Source organism: Stegastes partitus, unplaced genomic scaffold (assembly GCF_000690725.1).
Source record: "Stegastes partitus isolate 25-593 unplaced genomic scaffold, Stegastes_partitus-1.0.2 Scaffold36, whole genome shotgun sequence".
NCBI lineage: Eukaryota > Metazoa > Chordata > Actinopteri > Pomacentridae > Stegastes > Stegastes partitus.
In genome coordinates this window covers 1,166,769-1,187,483 of record NW_007577767.1, presented here as the reverse complement: position 1 = coordinate 1,187,483, position 20,715 = coordinate 1,166,769, and the positions used below count along the sequence as shown (strand labels likewise).

The 20,715-nt window shown below is 42.3% G+C and overlaps 1 protein-coding gene across 1 annotated transcript in view; it reads left to right on the top strand.

Annotated features, from left to right (window-relative positions):
* Nucleotides 1-1,086: 1,086 nt before the first annotated feature.
* LOC103372698 (myelin transcription factor 1-like protein) overlaps nt 1,087-20,715 on the top strand; it is a 39,856-nt gene continuing 20,227 nt past the window's right edge. The window contains exons 1-7 of the mRNA XM_008302406.1: nt 1,087-1,570; nt 5,527-6,705; nt 10,665-10,799; nt 13,487-13,577; nt 14,952-15,059; nt 15,926-16,152; nt 17,019-17,305. Of these exons, the coding sequence (XP_008300628.1) occupies nt 1,189-1,570; nt 5,527-6,705; nt 10,665-10,799; nt 13,487-13,577; nt 14,952-15,059; nt 15,926-16,152; nt 17,019-17,305 (2,409 nt within the window). The 5' untranslated portion in view covers nt 1,087-1,188. The remainder of the gene's footprint in view (nt 1,571-5,526; nt 6,706-10,664; nt 10,800-13,486; nt 13,578-14,951; nt 15,060-15,925; nt 16,153-17,018; nt 17,306-20,715) is intronic.

Genomic DNA, 20,715 nt, shown 5'->3' with positions numbered 1-20,715 from the left:
ACTTTGTCTCATAGCTGCTCCACCACAAAAGCAGCCCACAGTGAACTACTATTTTCTTACTCTCACACAGCCTTGTGTCATTCATTCACATCAGGTCTTACTCTAAGTAGTGCAGAACCGGGGAAACATCCAGAGGTTGTAAAAATAGGAACCAGGGATATTTCACAGCTGAGTGAACATGCCCAAAGCGTGTTTAGCTCTCTTACACTCCAGCCTGGACAGGGGGTTTATTTGATGGCCAAAACACTCAGCAGAACTCATCATAATTCTGACTGTGTGGGTGCTTTTGTTCAAATGTGCACTCACACACACACACACACACACACACACATCCGCAATACACATACATGGGCTCACGGCAGCAGACATTCTAAAATCACACACATGCAGCTTGCATTGGGGGGGTCAGGTAGCAGTTCGGGACTCTCAGAGGGTTGATGAATCAAATGGATTAAGCCCCTGTGATCAATAGCCTGAGCAAATACACAGATTATCAGATTATCAGATTAGGATCTGTCCCCCTGCTGCCGAGGGGAGCCAGAGAATACATTAAAACCCGAGGTGCCTCGGCAAGATTCAATTAATCAGGCTACAGGTTGTCTTTTCCCCCTTACAGTCAATTCCAGACAGGCAGTTGTGTTTTGCTGCACTCGGTTCACTACAGAACAAGGGCATATCAGTCTGGAACAAAGTGTTTCCAGGGCACGCACAGTGATTTTCTTTCGCCTGAGGAACAAATTGATGTTGAATCTTCTGCTTTGTTTCATTCAAAGATAAATATTTGATCCTACTGTAACTGTTGCTAAAAGAAACTGAGCATTTTATTATAATTCCACAAAAGTTAATGAGCACATGTCTAATTAAGGTTTCTTAAGGAAAGTTTGCAATTTTTCTCAGCAGAAGAACTTGAGAGGTATTACTTTTGTTGCAGTGAGAAGCTCTTGTTCCTTTGCTCCTGTGAGCATTGTATTACTTTCAGATGTAGTTTGTAAACCACAGTATCTTAATACAGAGGTCTGTAAATGACATTAGCATTTATGGGTAGGTGAGACTAACAGCAAATGGCTAACAGCTTCCCTTTTATCACTTCTCTGCAGTGTGTATGGCTGCCCTCTAGCCAAGAAGAGGAAGAGTCTAGACAGACAAACCTTGGAAACCTCCCCCAAGAGGAGCACTTACCTTGATGACATGGACAACTCCACAATGGAGGAGTGCTACGAGACAGATGGAACCGAAGAGATGGATGACAGGGAGGAGGAAGAGGAGGAAGGAACAGTAGAGGAGGAGGAAGAGGAGGGAGAAGTGGAGGAGGAAGAGGAGGAGGTTGAAGGCTACATGGACTACAACATGGAGCAAATGGAGCACGAAGAAGGGGAGGTGGAGAGAGGGGAAGGAGAGGGCGAAGATGAAGATGAAGAAGAGGAGGTAGAGGTGGAGCAAGAGGAGGAAGAGGAGGGTGACGAAGAGAGGGTGGAGGAGGCAGAAGAGGGGGAGGAGGAGGAGGAAGCAGTAGAGGAGGTGGACTATGAAGAAGGAGAGGAGGAGGAAGGAGAGCAGAATCAAGGGCAAGGTGAGAGCACTGTATCATCATATACGAAATCCATTCAAACAATGTAGCAGAATTTTAAAAGAATAGTTTGAAATTTTAGGATATGCCCTCATTCACATTCTTGGTAAGAATTCGATGAGAAGATTGATGCCATTCTCATGCGTGTTCGGTAAATTTGAGGCCAACAGCGCACAATAATAATGAGCGGAAACAGCAAAGGCAAGAAAACACCAACCCACACCTCTAAAACTCAGAACAAACTGGTCCATCTTGTTTGTTTAATCTGTACAAAAAAAAAGAAAAGTACAAAACACTAACTTAAGGCTCTATGGTGGGGTAATGACCAACTAAGTTTTTACAGGATAATTGAAAGTGCTTCATGTGTGTTTTGCTACCTTCAGACAACACCAGGCTAGCTGTTTTCCCTGCTAACTGGCTAGACAGACATCAAAGTCTACTTTCAAAACTTTAAGCATTTCATGCAACATTTGCATGTCTGTCCAGGCTTTAGTCTCGCTTCTTTACTGGTGCAACCATCATTGTTAGTTAGTAGCCCGTCCAACCTGCTCACAGGCAAAACGCCTCACGAGCTCAACACCTGCTTATCGATGGACCCCACATTTACTGATGTTCCCTAAACACCTCACATTGCAGGCTGCAGTAGATGCTGCTGGGTGGCTGCAGTGTCAAAAATTAGTTTGAAAAGAGTGAAATAGTTTTCTTAAGTCAGAATTTTCTAAGATGAAACCAATTGCTTTTATCCACATGCACTGTTTTCTATGAGCGGAGAAAACAGCATACAAAAGTGCGCTACGCCTTTTATGAGCAGAGCACATTTTAAAACGTAAAGACCGTAGACAGTTGTTTTGATATAGTGGTTAGAAGCTGAAATCATGTTTGTGATTGAAAGTTATTAAATTTCGCAGCCCTGCTACTGCCATTGTAAGCTCACCCCTCTGTATCTACTTGCCTGATCATCAGGTGTCTGAGTTCTCTGTTGGTTGAGGAACGCACATCGGCACAACAGCTCGTTTTACGCATCAGGCAGGAACAGACTGACAGAACCACAAAAGAAAAAAAAGTTATACTTTCCACCACTTAAAGCAGTAGATGTCTGCGCTGGTTAAACAACAAAACAGCTTCATGGTCATCATGCACTGGCAATACTTGAAATTTTAACTTGCACACTCTCAAAATGGTTGCAGCCTGGAGCCCTGTCTGTGTTTTTTATTTCCATTTTTGACAGCATTAATCAAGTTGTTTAGGATGGTTAAACCTGATACTTAAACACAGAATGCATTTTGCATTAAACAACTGAATCCAGGAGGCTGAAACTTTACTTCTACCACGACTGGTAATTTCTTTATCATGGTTTGTTTATGTTATTTATTTATTTCATTATTTTCTTTGCAGTTTATTGACACCACATTATTTGTAAAGATCAGCTTGTTTTTTACATAATTGTTGTTTCAGAGTTCTCCTTAAAAAAAAATAAAATAAAAAAAGTAAATAAAAATGCAATTTATCTATTCAGGTCTTTTTCTAATTACAGATGAATGATCCAAAGTGATGGATGAAATCATCGTGGTCTTCTTTTGCAATTATTTCCCATTGAAATTGTGTAACCTTCTCCAGAAGACCTTTGTCAGAGTGTTAAAAGAACTAAGTCATGCTAAATTGCTGCATCCTACATGATACGATTTTTTTTTTCCTCACTGCAGAAAGACTACGGATAAATCAGTTTTCTGTTTTGTTTTTTAAACATCAAAGATTCTAAGTTGCTGGTTTCTTGACAAATTTAAAATCTCAGAAATATCAGAGCTGTTCCCAGTCAAAGCCTTAGTTTAATTATGCATTTCCTGAAGACATGATACAAAAATACCACCTTGTTTTGGGACTGGGATTTGAGAAACTCCTGCCCCATATGTTATCTCCTCTCCCCCCCCCCTGATGTGCCCAACACCAGATCTGGCAGGTTTCTCTCCAGCAGATTCTTCTTAGCACCCCCGCATCACGATTGGACCTGACAGTGCCTTCAAGTCCAATTAAGAGTGAAGCTCTGAGAGAGGAGTGTGTTAACCCTGTTTGGCGCGTAGCTCTACCCACCCAAAGTGTTGATGTGGCATCTCAGCAGCCATGCTCTTATTTTCTTGCAGACATGTGAAAACATCTCTACAGACTGGTGTTCATTAGAGCCCACAGCCGAGGTCTTATCCTTAACACTGAGACAGTGGACTGTTGCCACGGTCTCTACAGCCTGTCAACGGCCGTTTTTTTCTTTGGGTAGTAGCTGATTACCATGTATTTTTAATAAGTGCTTTGCATGCCACACTGTGTTCTTGTTGCCAGTATAAATTCTGCAAATCCTTGCCATTGCTTAGCTCAATAATCATTATGATGTTTACCTTATTGGAATAGAAGGCTTCACAGCATATGAATCTGCTGCCTTTTTCCCTAAGAAAAGCAGAAAAATCCATATGCGTGAATGCAATGGTCCCCATTCAGCCCCAATGAATGGTAGCTGGGCAGATCTCAATCTCCCTAATGTAATGTAGGTGACTTTGTGGAGCTTCTCTGTGTTTGGCAGTAGCATGTACATCTCTGTAGCTAATCCAACGCCAGTTCAGGGCAGGGCAGTCTCTCTGTTCCCTCCATAATCTGTTTCGCTTCCATATCCCTTTTGTGTACCTTGATTGCGCTTCAAATTGCTTTCCTGTGCCATGTTTCATACCATCAAAAATTAAACCCCTGGTGCAGGAGGTTGCTGTAAGAAGCCTTCCGCTGTCAAAATATGTGCCTGGTCATTCGTGACTGTTCCCTCTTCCCGCTCTAAAGCCCTCACCCACCAAGCACCAATACTGTGTTACCCTCATTAGATTGTAGTGTGTGTGTGTGTGTGTGTGTGTGTGTGTGTGTGTGTGCGCGCGCGTGCAGTGTGTGTGTGTGAAGGAATGTGAACAGGAGTGTTTATGTAAAAACTATGTAGTGCACATTTATTTTTTAATAAATATTAAAATGTGTAGTAAGTCGAATTTATACCAGAGTCTTTGAAGCTCGTAATATTTAGTATTTCATCACCAATAATTACCTTTTTTTCTGTTCTTATGATTATTGTTTGTCATGTGATTTGCATATTCCCACCAAAACTGATGAAGACTGTTATTTATTATCCGTGTGTGTGTGCGTGTATGTGTGTGTGTGTGTGGGCCTTTGGGTTCATTTTCTCTGCAGGAATGTAAGTGGCAAATGTGACGCCAATGTGAGCGATGTGCTCTTGGCGGCTCAGGGCGGAAATGTGAAAGGAGAGATTGGAAGTGCTCCAGGAGTGAGTGCTTGAAATTACTGACAGAAGAGGTTCAGTAACCTTTTGCAGTCTGTCAGAATCAATTAGGCACTGAAAGGAATTCTAAAGATACTGATGATTGAATGAAAAAAGAACTTCACTAGCAAACGATGAATAGCTACTGACTGGGGTTCATCGTGTTACAGATGGAACACCATATTAGCTCTCAGATTTTATACTCTCTAGTAAAAAATGTTCTCTCTAATTCAAAGATTTCCTCATAGTGTTTTGATTTTACTGTGCTGAACAATGAATAAAATGTTATCTCATTTGCAACTATTTACAGAATCCTTTGGTGATATTATAAATCACAAGACCTGTGAATATCTTTTTCCTAAGAAATCTAGGGAATTAGGGTAAAAATAAGACTTGCCAGAGATATAGTCCCTTGTTTCCTAGACTCTCATTTACCAGAGCAGCTTCTCTGGAACTTTCCCAAACCACTATATTTAACTTCCTGTGCTGATTCACAATTCAGAACACAAGCTGCTGTTAAGACTCTCAAAGTAAATTATTAGGGGAAGCAAAGAGTTCCTTATCCAATTTAGATGGACCAAGCCCAGAAATCTGATTTACCAGTAAAATAGAATGACGGAAATGAAATTACAAGACGTTTGTTCTTTTTTTCCAACAGAGGACGATCAGATGAGCAACGGCGAGGGGGGCGAGGGTGATGGTGGAGGTGGCGGCAGCAATGCCAAATCGGGCCCGACAACAGAGAAGGACGACAACAATAACGATGAGTACGAAAACTATGATGAACTGGTGGCCAAGTCCCTCCTCAACTTGGGAAAGATTGCTGAAGATGCCGCCAACCGCGCTATGACGGAATCGGAGATGAACAGCAACTCCTCTAATAGTGCCGAGGATGAAGAGGAGGAGGAGGAGGATGAAGAAGAGGAGGAAGAGGATGAGGATGATGAAGAGGAAGAGGAGGAGGAAGAAGAAGAGGAGGAGGAAGAGGAGGAAGAGGAAGAGGGGGAAGGGGATGAAACGCAGAGGGCCGATCTGAGTTTGGACGTTGACAGTGATGTAGTTCGGGAGACGGTGGACTCCCTTAAACTGCTGGCACAGGGCCACGGTGCAGTGTTGTCTGACAATTTAGATGGACAGGAATTTGACGACAGTACAGCGGAGAACAGGGACGATGCTGACTGTGTCCACAATGGGGGAAATGTACACAATGGTGGTAATGGACAGATTAAGACCACCAGTAATGGACAAATAGAAAACAGCGATGAGGAAGTGTGTTTAAGCAGTCTGGAGTGCCTACGGAACCAATGCTTTGATCTGGCTCGGAAACTAAGTGAAACAAAGTCCACTGACCGCAATGGACCATCCCAGCAAAATCATTTCTCATGCGGGGATCCCAATCAACAGCCCCAGCATCATGGCTATGATTTCCACAATAGCCAAGACGACAGACGGACACTTGATAGGAATTATTCCGACATGGACAATCTCATGAAGCTCGAGGAGCAGCTGAGCCCACGCTCCAAGGCCTTCTCCAGTTGTGCACAGGACGACCGATATCACACCAACCATCGGGACTTTGATGAGGACACAGCCTCTGTGACATCGGACCGATCAGAAGAGGTGTTTGACATGACAAAGGGTAATCTGTCCCTCTTAGAGAAGGCAATTGCACTAGAGTCAGAACGCGCCAAGGCAATGCGGGATAAAATGGCAGCCGAGGCTGCCAGAAGAGAAGGAGTGAGGTATACCCATGAAGACCATGGCCCGAGGCATGGCTACGGTGTTGAGCGTAAAGCCCGGCTTCCCGATGGTATGAAGAAGCCTTTCTACCATAAAGGTGAGTGGCTCTTTGAAACACGGACACGCTCAGATACACACCAAGATTCCATTTGAAACCATATCTACACAAGTAAAGACATGTTTACCTCATTTAACAAGCTCAGGTAAAATGTTTGTCTGCCAATGTTTGGCTCTGTATTTTATCTATCCTGTACCGGAGACTAGACAGCCCACATGCATTCTGGGAACCTCACTATAACCCCAGGACAAGCTTTTTCAGCCAATTTGGAAATTCGCATCTCGGTAGCAGCGGGAGCGGCAGCAGCAGCTTATGTTGTTAAAATAGGCCAGCATGGAAACATCAGAGGGTAGGCTTGTCAGGCATAAGTAATGGCAATCTGCACGGCCTGTTAGGACCGCAAATCTCATCCCTGTGATGCAGCTTGGGGTAAAGCTGCCTATTTTTAAACCTGCGCAAACACTTGGGAGAAGAAACTACAAAATAGAGGCCTTATGCCTTTAGAAAAGATTCATTCTGTAAGGAACAAGGACGTTTTTTTACAATTGTTGAGGATGCTTATGACCTACCACTCACATTGATACTTACTGATTTCCTAGACAGACAAATACACACATCTGACTAGTCACACATTACATAGACTAACTGCAGTACTCCATCAGTGGTAATTGTTACACAGTGTACTGAACCTGCTTGTACACAGAGTAATGTTACAGACACATAAAAATTGCATTGGCATTCACAGTGGTCTGATTGCAAACCCCTGTCTTTAATTCTTCTCATCATATCTTTTACTGCAACAATATCCAGACTTAACTAGGTTAAATTATTTCCTCCCTTAAGGAAGATATCAGATGAGAGTAACAAATAAGAGCATGCTAACTCACAGCAGGATGATATTACACCTTAAATGCCACACAACTCACAGCAGGTTTATACTGCAACTTAAATGCCACACAAATGCTAATTTCAAGAGCCTTCCATGGCCTCTGTGTCTGGCTAATGTTGGAATAATAAGAGGACACAAGACAGTTGCATCACGATAACATCTTTCCTCAGGCAAGATAGTGGCAGACACTCGTTGACCAGGGTTCTTGTGTGTGATTTATAAAACAGAGCATGGCAAGGGAGGGGCGAAGGGGGAGAAGAGCCCTGCTCCCTAAGAGAAGCATGAGGTTGAGATGAAAATTGAACAGTATCAGAATGACCGATAACGAACGACAGGCCCACTGACTGCACATTAATTATCCAGAGATGGTATGGTAATGGGGGCCATTTGCTATGCAAAGCGCAGACCGTCCCCAGCCACAATCAATATCCCCTGCTTTCTAATATGCCTTCCACTTGGCTGCCTCCACTCTCTGAAATAGAAGTGTGGCAAGCAGAACGCATGGGCATCATGTCTGTATACACGTGCGTCCATGTGTATGAGAATTATTTCCAATGTACTGTTCCAACATTAACAGTGAATGTAATAATGTGCCCCAAAAGATGCCATTATAAAGAGGCCACTTTGAACATGCAGACAAAGTTCCTTATCAACATGAAATTTCCCAGCCTTTATTGTGCTGGTGCCAGACAGAAGAACCAGACATGACATAGCAAAACTCGTCTGGCTCCAACGTGACATAGATGGATGGCAATCACAGATGATAATGAGATGCTTTTTTTCCCCCTAATGAATGACACATGCATTTTGTTTGATAACTGTAAAATGAGGCGTGTTCTATGTCACCTCCCAATTTTGTCCTTTTTGAACCCTCCTTGAACCTTCACTTGATTAATCTACTCTTTGCTTTTACTCCACAACCACTGGGTTTATTTTGGTTTGCAAGCAAGCGCCTCAGTTGGAGCTACTATGTTACACAGGCCTTTGAAAGTTTAATCAGTGGTCTGTGTTTCTGTGAGATAATAGCCCCTCCCATCTACTCTCCTAATACAAATTTCTGGTAAAGATTTCTATCACCCACATGGTTTCATTCTGATTCAACAATTTGATATGTTTTCAACCTCCCTAAACTCTGCTATGAAAATAAATTATAGGCTGTAACTTCTTAAATGGTAATGTGGAGGAGTAATTGCATATTTACAGTAAGAGGAATCCTTGACCTTGTTTGAGAGTCAAAGTATTTTAAAGGTGGACGGTTGCATTTCCACAAACAATGCCAGTTGGCACAGCTTGGCATCGCTGCTTTTTGGTGGTAACCATATCTGATCTGGGTTTGGAAGAAATAGGAGATCCAGGTTTTGGAAGGGAAAGACAATCTCATCCGGTGTGTGTGTGTGTGTGTGTGTGTGTGTGTGTGTGTGTGTTTTGTGTGTGCGTTTGCTTTATGAACCATCGTTGTCATACTCAGCTCAACAAACTGTCATGTGAAGCTTGGAGAGGTTTTAATGAAGAAAGAGTGATACAATTTTGATTGAATCTAAACCGGAAGATGAAACACTTTGTTGAAGGTCGCTAACAAAAAGTTGTAATATTTTTCTTCACAATTTCATTACAGTAAACAAACTTGATGATCAAAAGATCTGTCAGCAAGCCAATTACTGCATCTTTGTCCTTGTCAGTCTCCATTCTAACTCTACAAATAAATACAGCCATAAACAATGCCCTGTAAATAACAAGAAAGCCACTTACCTTCAAATTTGATTGGTTTCGATTGTCAAGGAAGTTAATTTGTTGGACTCGCATGAAACCAGAGTTTCTTTTGCTAAAGTCATAAACAACTGAAAAGTAACGTCTGAAAAGTAATTTTTGCATTTAGGAACTCTTTGCAGGTGAGTTTTATGACATAGGTGTGTAGGAGAGGGTTGAACAAATCAAAATGTTTCCAACACCGCTGCATGCTGTCCAACTGAAAAAAAAACATGTATGAGTAACAGTGTGCCAGACTTTCATCACACATTTAGTTTATTACAAAGTGAAGCCACTTCTCTGTTAAAAACCTGTGGCCTGTTGCCAAAACAATGCAAGTGCATGTATTTTGAAGTTAGACTGTATTTTTATATCTTCTAAGCATTTTGAGGCCACAGCTGTTGCAATCTGTGTGTACTCTTACTGTGGTTATTCTCATCTATCATGAAATTGGTGTTAAAGGTTTGCAGTGATACATCAGTCTCTTGTCAGTAAATCCAATCATCATTTCTAACCGTTGAACTGCTGTCTCTGACCGGCTCACCTAGCATTAGCACATCACTGCTAACTGTTCCCTTCACTACAGAGGGTCAACGTCCTTCAGAAGATGATTCATGTAGCTCTACCTGTTACTTCTTACTTGGTGACAGAGGAACCTTTGACTAACCAGGAGCTGCAGTGTGTGATTTCACAGACGCTGCGGGTCACTCAGTTACACTTTCATTCACTGATGAGAAGTGTAAAACACAGTTTATGCCTTTAAGTATTAGTTTCATTTTTGTCGTTGACAAAAGGTCGGCAATTAATGTTTTGTGTCGTACGTTTCATTGATGGAATTAACATTGTTATATTTACATTTCTTTAATATAGCACTTCCTTATTAAATATTTAATAGGATTTTTAATTCTTGCATCCTTTTAAGGGAATATTGACGAAATAAAAACATATTAAATTATCTTTTTTAAGATGTGCAATGGAATCAGTGTCTGCAGTCTTTTCTCATTCAAAAATAGCATCATGAAGTGATTCATCCCCAGCAGAAATTACATTCTTGGCAATAGCCTGGATAGACTGATATATTTAAAATTTAAAAAGCGATGCAGATTTGCATTGCTTCAACATATGCGTCTTCCTATTTTTATGCCATATGCTTTCTGTTAATCACCTTTGCTGTTTTTAACTCCCTGATTACTTACTTGACATCTGGATGATATGTTTCTTAGTTGCAACTGACGTAAGGTGCCTGCTATAGTGCTATCCCCAAATGTGTTAGTTTGTTGGCACAAGGAAGCAGTGCAGCATTCCAGCATGCTGGTATATGTAATAACCTCTATATACTTCTACTCACTATTTCCGCTCACAGACGCTTCACGTGCAGACAAGAAGGAAAGTCGGTGTCCGACGCCGGGCTGCGATGGCACAGGTCACGTGACGGGCCTGTACCCTCACCATCGAAGCCTGTCCGGCTGTCCGCACAAAGACAGGGTTCCACCAGAAAGTAAGCATATCAGTCACACACCAGTCAAACACTAGTTTCATTTGTTTACCCAGCCGTGTCCTTGATGTTCTTTGATGTTCAGGAATCAGCATGTTCCCCGTGATCACTGCTGTTTCTGGCTCGTTCTGTGTGCTGTATACTTGCTGTTGTGGTTAGACTGTGTTTGATATTTCAGTGCAGGCTATAGTGAGGGTCAGATGGGCTGCAGCTGCACTTCTTTTGTGACCTTTTGCACGGGGCCATGGTTTTGCTTGCTGATTGCCTGCCTTGAGTGCCGTGGTGATGAAGTGGGAAATGAGGCCTTGGTAATGTGCTAACAGTGGCAATGCCGTGATTAGTGGGATGGTCTGGAGCTGTCAATTATTTATTTACTTGACTGCATGACACCTTCTAACCAGCTCCATTGACTGACAGTGATTGAGAGCATATGATACCCCATTCCATGTTGTTGTTTTCGTCATTGTAGGGGATATACTGTATGGACTGCATGCTTTTTTGCAGCATGGTTTGTGAGTGTGTATATTGCTGAAAAGGAAAGGTTAAATGCCATGCTCTGGTATCTTATTAATTTTTGTCTTTTTATGTTAATATATAATTTTTTTTTTAGAAAACTTGGAAATGCTCGCAGACCTCGGTGAAACTGAGCGTGCTTTAGTCACCCATGCCATAAACCCCATTCATTTATTTGTATTCCTTGCTCAATTACGTTCTGTTGAATAGAAAGGCAGTGTCATATCTCTAAGCCACAGATCAAGTGAAGTGGCAATAAACATTAGCCTTGAATGAAAAGTGAGTTTTCCCTTTCACCCTGGCTATTTAGTCTCATTCACCTTGTGCAAACTTCTCAATAAAAGCCCCTTTACACGATTCATTAACCGCAGCGTGAAAATCATGTTATGATCTGCCATGACCCAGACTGCAATCAAAATAAAAGAGGGTTTTAACAATGGCAAAGAAATTAGTTACCATTAAAGCCTGGCTTGTAAAGACCAGCGGTGTCACAGACGACTCTTGTTCTGCAGAGTGCCGCCCACACAAAGGTTCTTAACCTGAGATGTAGCCTTCTCGCCCAGAAATGTGAAATGATGCAGAGTAGTTGACCTTGGCTGGGATCAAGAGCCCCAAAATGGAATTTGGAATGGTCTTGAATTGATTGTCACTGGAGATTTTGGAATATGATGTCTGTTCCTCCTCCTGTTCCTCACTTGTGTCGGTCTGACTTTTGGGGGAAATGATACTACTAATGCTGTACACGATACTTTGAATCCCAAAAAGAGGCATCATCTTCAGCCCTTCGTCCCCAACTACAAAAGGTTACTTGAGAGTGAAACACACAATCTTGCTGTGGTTGTTGAAAGGTTATCAGGAGGTCCCATATTCATCAGCCATTGAGCAGCAAGTCACCATGTTTTAGGTCAGTTTTAAGTGGTCAGCAGCCTTATGTAGCCTCCTCGCTTCACCACTTCAAAGGTAAATATGAGTACATGTCACATGTGTGTCTACCTGCAAGGCAGACTCAGTTATGGGTAAGTCTCTCCCCCCTATTAACACATTTGCTGTGCTGAATGGACGATGTATTATTAATACAGCGGCTTCATTTAATTGGGAAATCACACAGTGCAGCCAGACTCTTCCTTGTGAAAAATGACTATTAAATTAGATCTCAAATTCATTAATTCCCATTGCTGTTTGCTCATTGTAGGTCCTTTCTGTAGAATATTAAAATATTCAATCAGGGAGTCCTTGTTTTTGTCTTTAAAGTGATTTACCTCTGTAAGACACAAGGTATTTGGAGCTACATAGTTAATATCTCTAGTTCTATTTGTGCCCACTGAATCAGGCCCAGTGCTTTAATTTCCAACCATTCTATCTGTCTCTCCGCAGAGGGCAGGGCAAAACTGAGATATGCATAATGTATTGGCTTGTGGCATGTTGAGGTGGCAGACTTTGTCCAATTACCTGCACCGAACACCAATTAGTATGTAGGGGAAGGAGGATGATGAGGGGTTAAAGTTTAAGGGGGTGATAATGATGAAGCTGATGCCGATGGGGTTTGGCCCTGCATGCCACTGGTGTCGAGACGACCCTTCCTCTCGCCCCCGCCTGCAGTGCTCTGACGGCTCCTCTCGGACATCCATAGATCATTAATCTAATTGGCTGGTTGCCGAGGGGATCTGAGACAGTTATGGACTGTTTTAATGGTAAACGGTATTGAAGACTGCACTCTCTACCCTAACAACATGTGGATGATAACAAAGCACACTCGATCGAGGAACTGTATTCCATCCGTCTGCTTCTTCCATTGATTTTCAAGCTTGTGTTTTGCATGATTGTTAGCTGTTGGTTGCTCTGCTCTTGGCATGCCCAAAAATTTACTTCCACCCCTGTCTCTTACTGGCTTTGTCCTGTTAAACTTAAATGACATCTTTTTATTCATGACTGTCCCTATTCCATGAATACTAATTTGAAAGAGCTGGATAAGTGGAAGCAATATGGTGGGAAACCTTGCCTGCCCTTTCAAACTAGTGTTCATTAAAATGAAGAAGAGGTCATTTGGGTTCACACAGGCTCATTTCTTAATGATGTTTATAATGCCAAGCTCCTCACACACTAATAGAGCTCATGCGTGATTGTAAGGGGCTCCTAACCTTCCCTGTCTTTCACTCCTATCTCCTGTCTGTGCGAAGTTGTGGCAATGTATGAGAATGTTCTTAAGTGTCCTACGCCTGGCTGCACGGGACGCGGCCATGTCAATAGCAACAGAAACTCTCACAGAAGGTAAGAGCACAGCCCATGTGTTCAGTTGCAGTGTTCGTGTTAAACCCTCCTGTTTTTCTGTGGGACTTTTTTTTTTGGTTCATAATTTTTCCGTGGATTATTTTTTAAGTCAGTTGTTTTTTTCTTTTACTTAATTTTTTTATTTAATTTTTGTTAAACCCCTTCTTTTTATTTCACCAGCATGTTAGATTTATGTGTGGATAACTACAGTCTTCCTTATAATGTTGGCTAGTAGGACACAAAGTAATTCAGCTGCTTAACAATCCCATAGTTCAACCAAGACTGATTAGAATGCAGAAATTCACACCTTCAGCAGCATAAATCATTTATCAGCTCATGGCAACAAAAAAAAAAAGGCATCTATCAGGTGTAGGTTTGGAGGGAGAAACTAAAATAGCGGGGCGCTCTTGCCACTGCTGTCAGACGGGGCGAGGTGACAGTGAAAGAGGAGTGTCACCCACAGCAGATGCTCAGGGAGTCAGGCATAGCAGCAGCCATTAGCACCTTTCTGCCACTCAGCCAGGGTGACAGGAGAGGTGCAGACCTGGGAGGACCAGAATGCCTCCACGCTGTGCTCAGTGACACGGCTGCTGCGCAAAATAGGCACGCACATGGGCACGCACAGTAAACTTTCACTTTTACTAGAAAGAGCTGATATAAACCTCCATATACTACTTCACACTTTGCCACCTGATACACACTCTTATTCCTGCACACATTCACGCGCGTCTGCTGGCAGGTGCTCATGAACACAACTCTATACTGGCTTCAGGCCATTGTCAAAGATAATTTTTTCACCGCTCCCCGACACACTGCAGTTGACAGACTGGATGGAGAATAATAGGGGTTAAGGATAACAACATGAACTTTTGTCATATTTGGTCAGTTGTTGTCAAGAGGAAGTTTTACAGACATAATTCTATTGGAGCATACTTTACGTGTACATCCTGAGTGTGTGTGAGTGCGAGTGTCTTGTCAGCAGGTGTTTGAAGTAAACAAGCTGCAGAATGCACATAAAATGCACATTTGTCCATATGGGAATATCTATTCTGAGAGTTATTTTAGGCTGTTCAACCAGAAACATGCAAGCTGTTCCCAATTGTGTTGTTTTCTAAAGTGTTAAAAGTAATGAAAATTAATGAATTTGCATTTTAAGCGGAGACTTTCTGAACCGTCGTCAGGTACTTTCAGACTGGTGAACATTGCGATTGACTGGCTGTCAGGCAGATGTGCACTCGCTGTTTTCAGCCTGGCAGACTGGCTGACAAGCACTCAAACAAGCCAAACATTTTACAGCATGTGCGTTCAATGTAACATTTTCACCTATCAAAATGTGTGTTCCACAGTGCCATTTATGTTGCTTTCTCATTTCAGTCTGTCAGGATGTCCCATTGCTGCAGCCGAGAAGCTGGCCAAAGCCCAGGAGAAGCACCAGAGCTGTGACGGCCCGAAGTCCAACCAGGCCTCTGACCGAGTCTTAAGGTAGTATTCACTCCACACTTTCATACACAACTTGTTAAATGAAATTCAGGAACACTGTGGATGAAAAATAGGTTGGTTATTCACTGAAACAGTAATCAAATGTGGCTTTTGTGACAGGATGCACTGATTTAAACAATAAAATGCTCATGTCATGTTGAAATGTGTTGTTCTTTTTCTCACATTCTGTAATTGAGGTTTGACATCTCCCCTTTTTGTTTTATGTTTATGTTTTCTGTCCCCTGAGAATACATCCAAGAAACTGCATGTTCATATCTCTGCTCACCACTGAAGGCAAACCGCTTTACAAGATTTTAACAAAATAGGCCTCATTTATCATAGCGAAAGCAGAGCTTTTTGAATGAGTGTTTCTTTGATAGTCATGGAAATGCTATGATGAAAAGTCATAAGTAATTGTAAATTTTATATTTATATCTAACCGAACATCAGCAGTGCAAGATCTTACATTTCATTTCTTCCTGGTCTTAGATTGAGGCTATAAATGCATATCAGATGATAAAAGCATATCAAAAGTATGGTAGAGTAATAAAAGAAATGCGTAAATTCAATTTGGCCTCTTTTTTACTGTCTACGCTTGAAAAATACTTGTAGCAGAGTTAAGTTTTTTTAAAGACAGAGCATGAAAACATCCATGCGATGGCATATAAAAGAGATGCCTTGCACAGTAGTCACCTCTCCATCTTCCAGCATCATCCTCCATGCTCTAATCCTGGAGTATTAGTATCTGCTCCTTCCCCTCTTCCCTTCAGTCTGCCCATTTTTTAACCAAACCAAAGTATCCTCTCCTTCCCCTGGGCAATGTTGAGTGCCTCGGTCCAACTTCCACCCCCTCGTCATTTATTTTCCAGGCCTATGTGCTTTGTCAAACAACTGGACTATCCACAGTATGGTTACAAGAACAATGTTTCCACCAGCACGCCCCGCTCCAACCTGGCCAAGGAGCTGGAGAAGTACTCCAAGACCAGCTTCGACTACAGCGCCTTCGACGGCAGCAACAACCACCAAGTGTACGGGAAGCGGGCCATCGCACCCAAAGTTCATGGACAAAGGGACACCTCCCCAAAAGGATATGACGGTACTGTTTTAGAACAAGATAAAATGTTGATTTCTTGACATTCCCATGATGTCTTTTTTTTATTTATTTATTTATTTTGCCATATTACCCCACTAATTGTTGTTCAAGCAAGCTCGCAGGTGCACACACACAACTTTAAAATAATTCAGAGAGATGTATCAAGCAAACGCATCTCAGGAGGGTTGCAAGAATATTTGGTGGAAAGTGAAAGTGATTTTTCCAAGGCTGTGTTTTCACAATGAGAAAAGACTTCCAGGAAAATCAATTTTCTTAAAATAGTCTCTTAAAAATCCTGAAATCTATAACTTTGTGACAGGTTTGTAGCGTATAACTTAAACCATACATATAACACGCTAAAATACACAGAATTTATTCAGGGATACACTGATGGATAAACATGTCTTAAGTAACCTGAATTTTCAATTGTCAAAATAAAAACCCAAGGAGAGACATTCTTTTTTATTATGTTTATTCTCTCTGTAACAGCCTTCCTGAAGTCCTGGAGGCTGCAGAGAATGTTGATATTTTTATAAACAAACCTGAGATCTATTTAGGCTGGCTTTTAATGGATTTTTATTTATTTTATTTTGTCTATTTATTCATGCATTTTATTCAATTTTATCCATCTTTCACATTTTTCTATTTCTATTTATTATAGTTTCTCAGTCCCTGTTTTTATTGAGTCCTTTATTTATGACATAATCGTTTATGGGGGGAGTGGTGGGGTATTGGTTTTATTGTTTGTTGCTTGTTTTACAGTTTATTTGTATGAAAAGTGCTGCATGAATATAGCCTGATTGATTGATTGATTGATTGATTGATTGATTGATTGATTGATTGATTGATTGATTGATTGTGTCCCACAGCCAAACGTTACTGCAAGAACTCCAGCTCCGCCAGCAGCACCACCAGCACCTACGCTCCCAGCAGTAGCAGCAGTAGCCTGAGCTGCGGAGGAGGCGGAGGGGGTACGGGAGGAGGAGGAGGGGGTGGGGGTAGCAGCGCCAGCAGCACCTGCAGCAAGAGCAGCTTTGACTACAGTCACGACATGGAGGCCGCCCACATGGCCGCCACCGCCATCCTCAACCTGTCCACGCGCTGCCGGGAGATGCCTCACGGCATGGGAGGGAAGCCCCAGGACCTGTGCTCACAGGTAGGAGGGGAGAGGAGGGCCACTGGAATAACTGTCTTGACATTTATTACATTTTTTTTTGCCACTTGAATGACAAAAATATAAAGTTCAACAGTGTAATCAAATTCGACGCCAAAATGACTCATAAGTCATGTGAGGCTGCACCTTTGACAGACTTTGGCCTCCTACTGTAGTCACAGAAAAATCCACTGACAGTTTATCTCTGCACTTCCTTCATTATACTAATGCTGCCAGTGAAAACTGACAAAGATTGGAAGATTTCAGCTGCGCACACCGCACGTACACACACACACTCACACATTCCATTAAAGATTCGTGGCTGCGTCTAACACTCAGGGCTCAGCAGGGCAGTTTTTTATTTTCCGTCTGGGGATCAGATAGGAGCAGGACGAAGCACCGTTTGACACGGCGTGAGTCCAGTGTGTCATTTCTGAGGAGATAAGGTGACGGTGTTCTCATATTATCTACGCCCAGATGCTGAGCTGGAAAATGGAGGCCAGAAAAAAGAGCACACAGCGGAGGGCTAATGCTGGCTTTAATGCTAATGTTGACAGCGGAGACTGCCAGGAAATCAGAACAAGGGTGATAGAATTGAAAATAAAGAAGGGGAGCATGGAAAGGCTTTTTGGTGGGAGATTTCTAAATGTCAGGAGAGGAGAGGAGAGGAGAGGAGAGGAGAGGAGAGGAGAGGAGAGGAGAGGAGAGGAGAGGAGAGGAGAGGAGGAGAAATATACAGACAAAAAGAGGGAAGAGCAAAAGAAAGGATAACAGCCAAAAGCAACATATTTCCACAGAAAAGTGGAACAGAATAAACTTGGCGGGACAAACTCCTGGAGCAGTCAGGACGTCTTCTGGTCCTGCCTCATTTCATTGTCGGCCCTTCTCCTGCTGCAGGGCCCGACGAGCAGGATGCTCTCAGGGCAGGATAGGAAGACGAGAGACTTCAGAGGGTTTTTTTTTTCTTCTTCTTCCTCTTTCATCTCAACACCTAACCTCGTGGCACATACTGTTCCTTTCTCTGTCTGAATGAAAGTTCACACACACACACGCAGACACACACACACACACATCTATTCTCACCTTTTTGCTTTTCCAGTCTATCCACCTGTTTCTCAGTCTGTGCGTTGAATTTATTGGTTACTGGTTTGACTGAGAGATGCCGTCTGTGTTTGAAGTCTTTAAGTCACATAGCAAAGTAGGCTGCTTTGAGAGTTAGTGGAAGCTAATTGTTAAACGGATGTATGCAGTGAAAGAGAACTTCAGTGTCTCAGGATTCTTCCTGTGTACCAATGGTAAATGATTTTTTAGAGCAAGGTATGTAAACCAGTGAGACTAGCCTAGTTTAGCTGAGTTATTGTCTGTCCAGGGCAGTGGCTTCTAACCCTGTCTCACCCTGAACCCTGAGAGTGAAGCAGTGTCACTATATGTTGTGAGCTCAACTAAAGACTACTTGTCTCCTCTAGTCCTCTGATTGTTTTATTTTGATCATTGTCTTGAAGAGGTAAAATTCACCAGCATACAGAGCAATCATACTAATGTATGAATCTATGTAGCAAAAAAATGTCTCAGTAATTATGTCAAGGCTCCATTAGATTCATCTTGTGAGCTCTGAGAGAGGTCCTGACCTTCAGGTTGACAGCTTCTGAACTATGCAGTAGCAGCTCCACTCAAAGCTGCACAAACATACCTTTAAATAACTGTACTGTTTATTGCATACATTTACATATTTGTTTGAGCAAATTTGTCATTTACCAACAAATCATGAACAACTTCAACTTCATCCTCAGTTCATTCAAAGTACACGTCGCCCAAAGAATCTCTGCCCACTTCATAAGCGTCAGACAGAGTTTAAAATGCACATGCAGGCAGAGTGCCAAACATACAGGTAGAAATGTCAATATCACAGCAGAAGTGAGGTTAGGAGTTTGAATTTAAAGTTCATATCACCGCTGAACAGACCTGGGTTAACTGCTTGTCAAAGAAGTAATCAGTTGGTGATGTCCCAGGTTATAAAACTATCAGGGGCTATTTAAATCTCAAATCCAGGCTCTGGCTTGTATCCTGAATATCTGTTGAAAGTCTATTCCAAAGAAGAGACGCTCAGTGGTCAAATGTTCTACTCGTAAAAGATTTTGTTAAACCCAGAAACAGTTCAATAACCAGCATAGCAAGAGCAACAGTAAAATCACAGTGTAAATGTGAGGGGGTGTGTGGAATGATAAGATTGGAAATGTATGAACAGACTCCAAAGAAGGATTTTGGCATCAGCACTTATTTGTACTGCATCTAAAGACGTCATGTGATATGGTTTAGTCACCTGTCCTGCCTCCCTACATGCTGCATTACTTGATCTTCTGCACCTCTTTGCTCACCTGGAGCCACAATAAATTCAGCACCGCAGTATTTACACCAATCAGCCACCACATTAAAACCGCTGACAGCTGAAGTGACTGACACTGATCACCTCGTTACAATTAAATCTCCTGCTCGTGTCCTGGCTTCATATTGATGTTACTTTGAAAACTCACCTCAGTAATGTTCCAGACCAAACACACCTCCCTGTGCTACCAGCACTCTCAGACAACCGCCGCCTCCCCCAGCAGGACAATTCAATTCAATTCAATTCAATTCAATTCAATTCAATTCAATTCAATTCAATTCAATTCAATTCAATTTTATTTGTATTGTGCATATTTACAACAAGTCATCTCAGTGCTCCCTGTCACACCGCAAACAACACTTAGGAACACTCGAGAAACATGACAAAGAGCCAAAGGCGTTGACACAACCTCCAAACTCCCCACATCCTAATCCGATTGTGCATTCTCAAGATGCACTAGAATAAGTCTGACTGTGGATGCCCCACCCCACAACCCGCAGGACCCAAAGGATCTGCTGCCAAGGTCCTGGTGCCAGACACCAAAGGACACCCCCAGAGGTCCTGTGTCCCTGCCCTGATGGGTCTGTTTTAGCAGCAGGAGGGGGACCTACACAATATTAGGCAGGTGGTTTTAATGTTGTGGCTGATCGGTGTATACCCCAGCTCACCCCTACTCATCTGCCAGATTGTCTTTGTGCCATGTGCCTTAGCTCTCCAGCGCTCTGTTCTTTGCTCCTTTGATCCTGATCGTATTTTTTGGATTTTGCCTCAGCCCGTTCCTTTGTACTTTGTTTGCCTGCTTAGATTTTTGTATCCTTGTTTTTCTAAGTAAAGACTCTTTACTGTTTTTACATCTCCCTTCTGAGTCGTGCTCTTGGGCCTCTTTTCTTAGAACCGTCAGGACAGGTGTTATGTGATCAAACCTCTTAGATCCTCTGAGGACTCTGGCAGCTGCAATTTGGACCAAGTGTAGAGATTGTGGATGTTAATAAAGCAGATACAAGGATTTCACCGTCTGAATTGGGGTTCA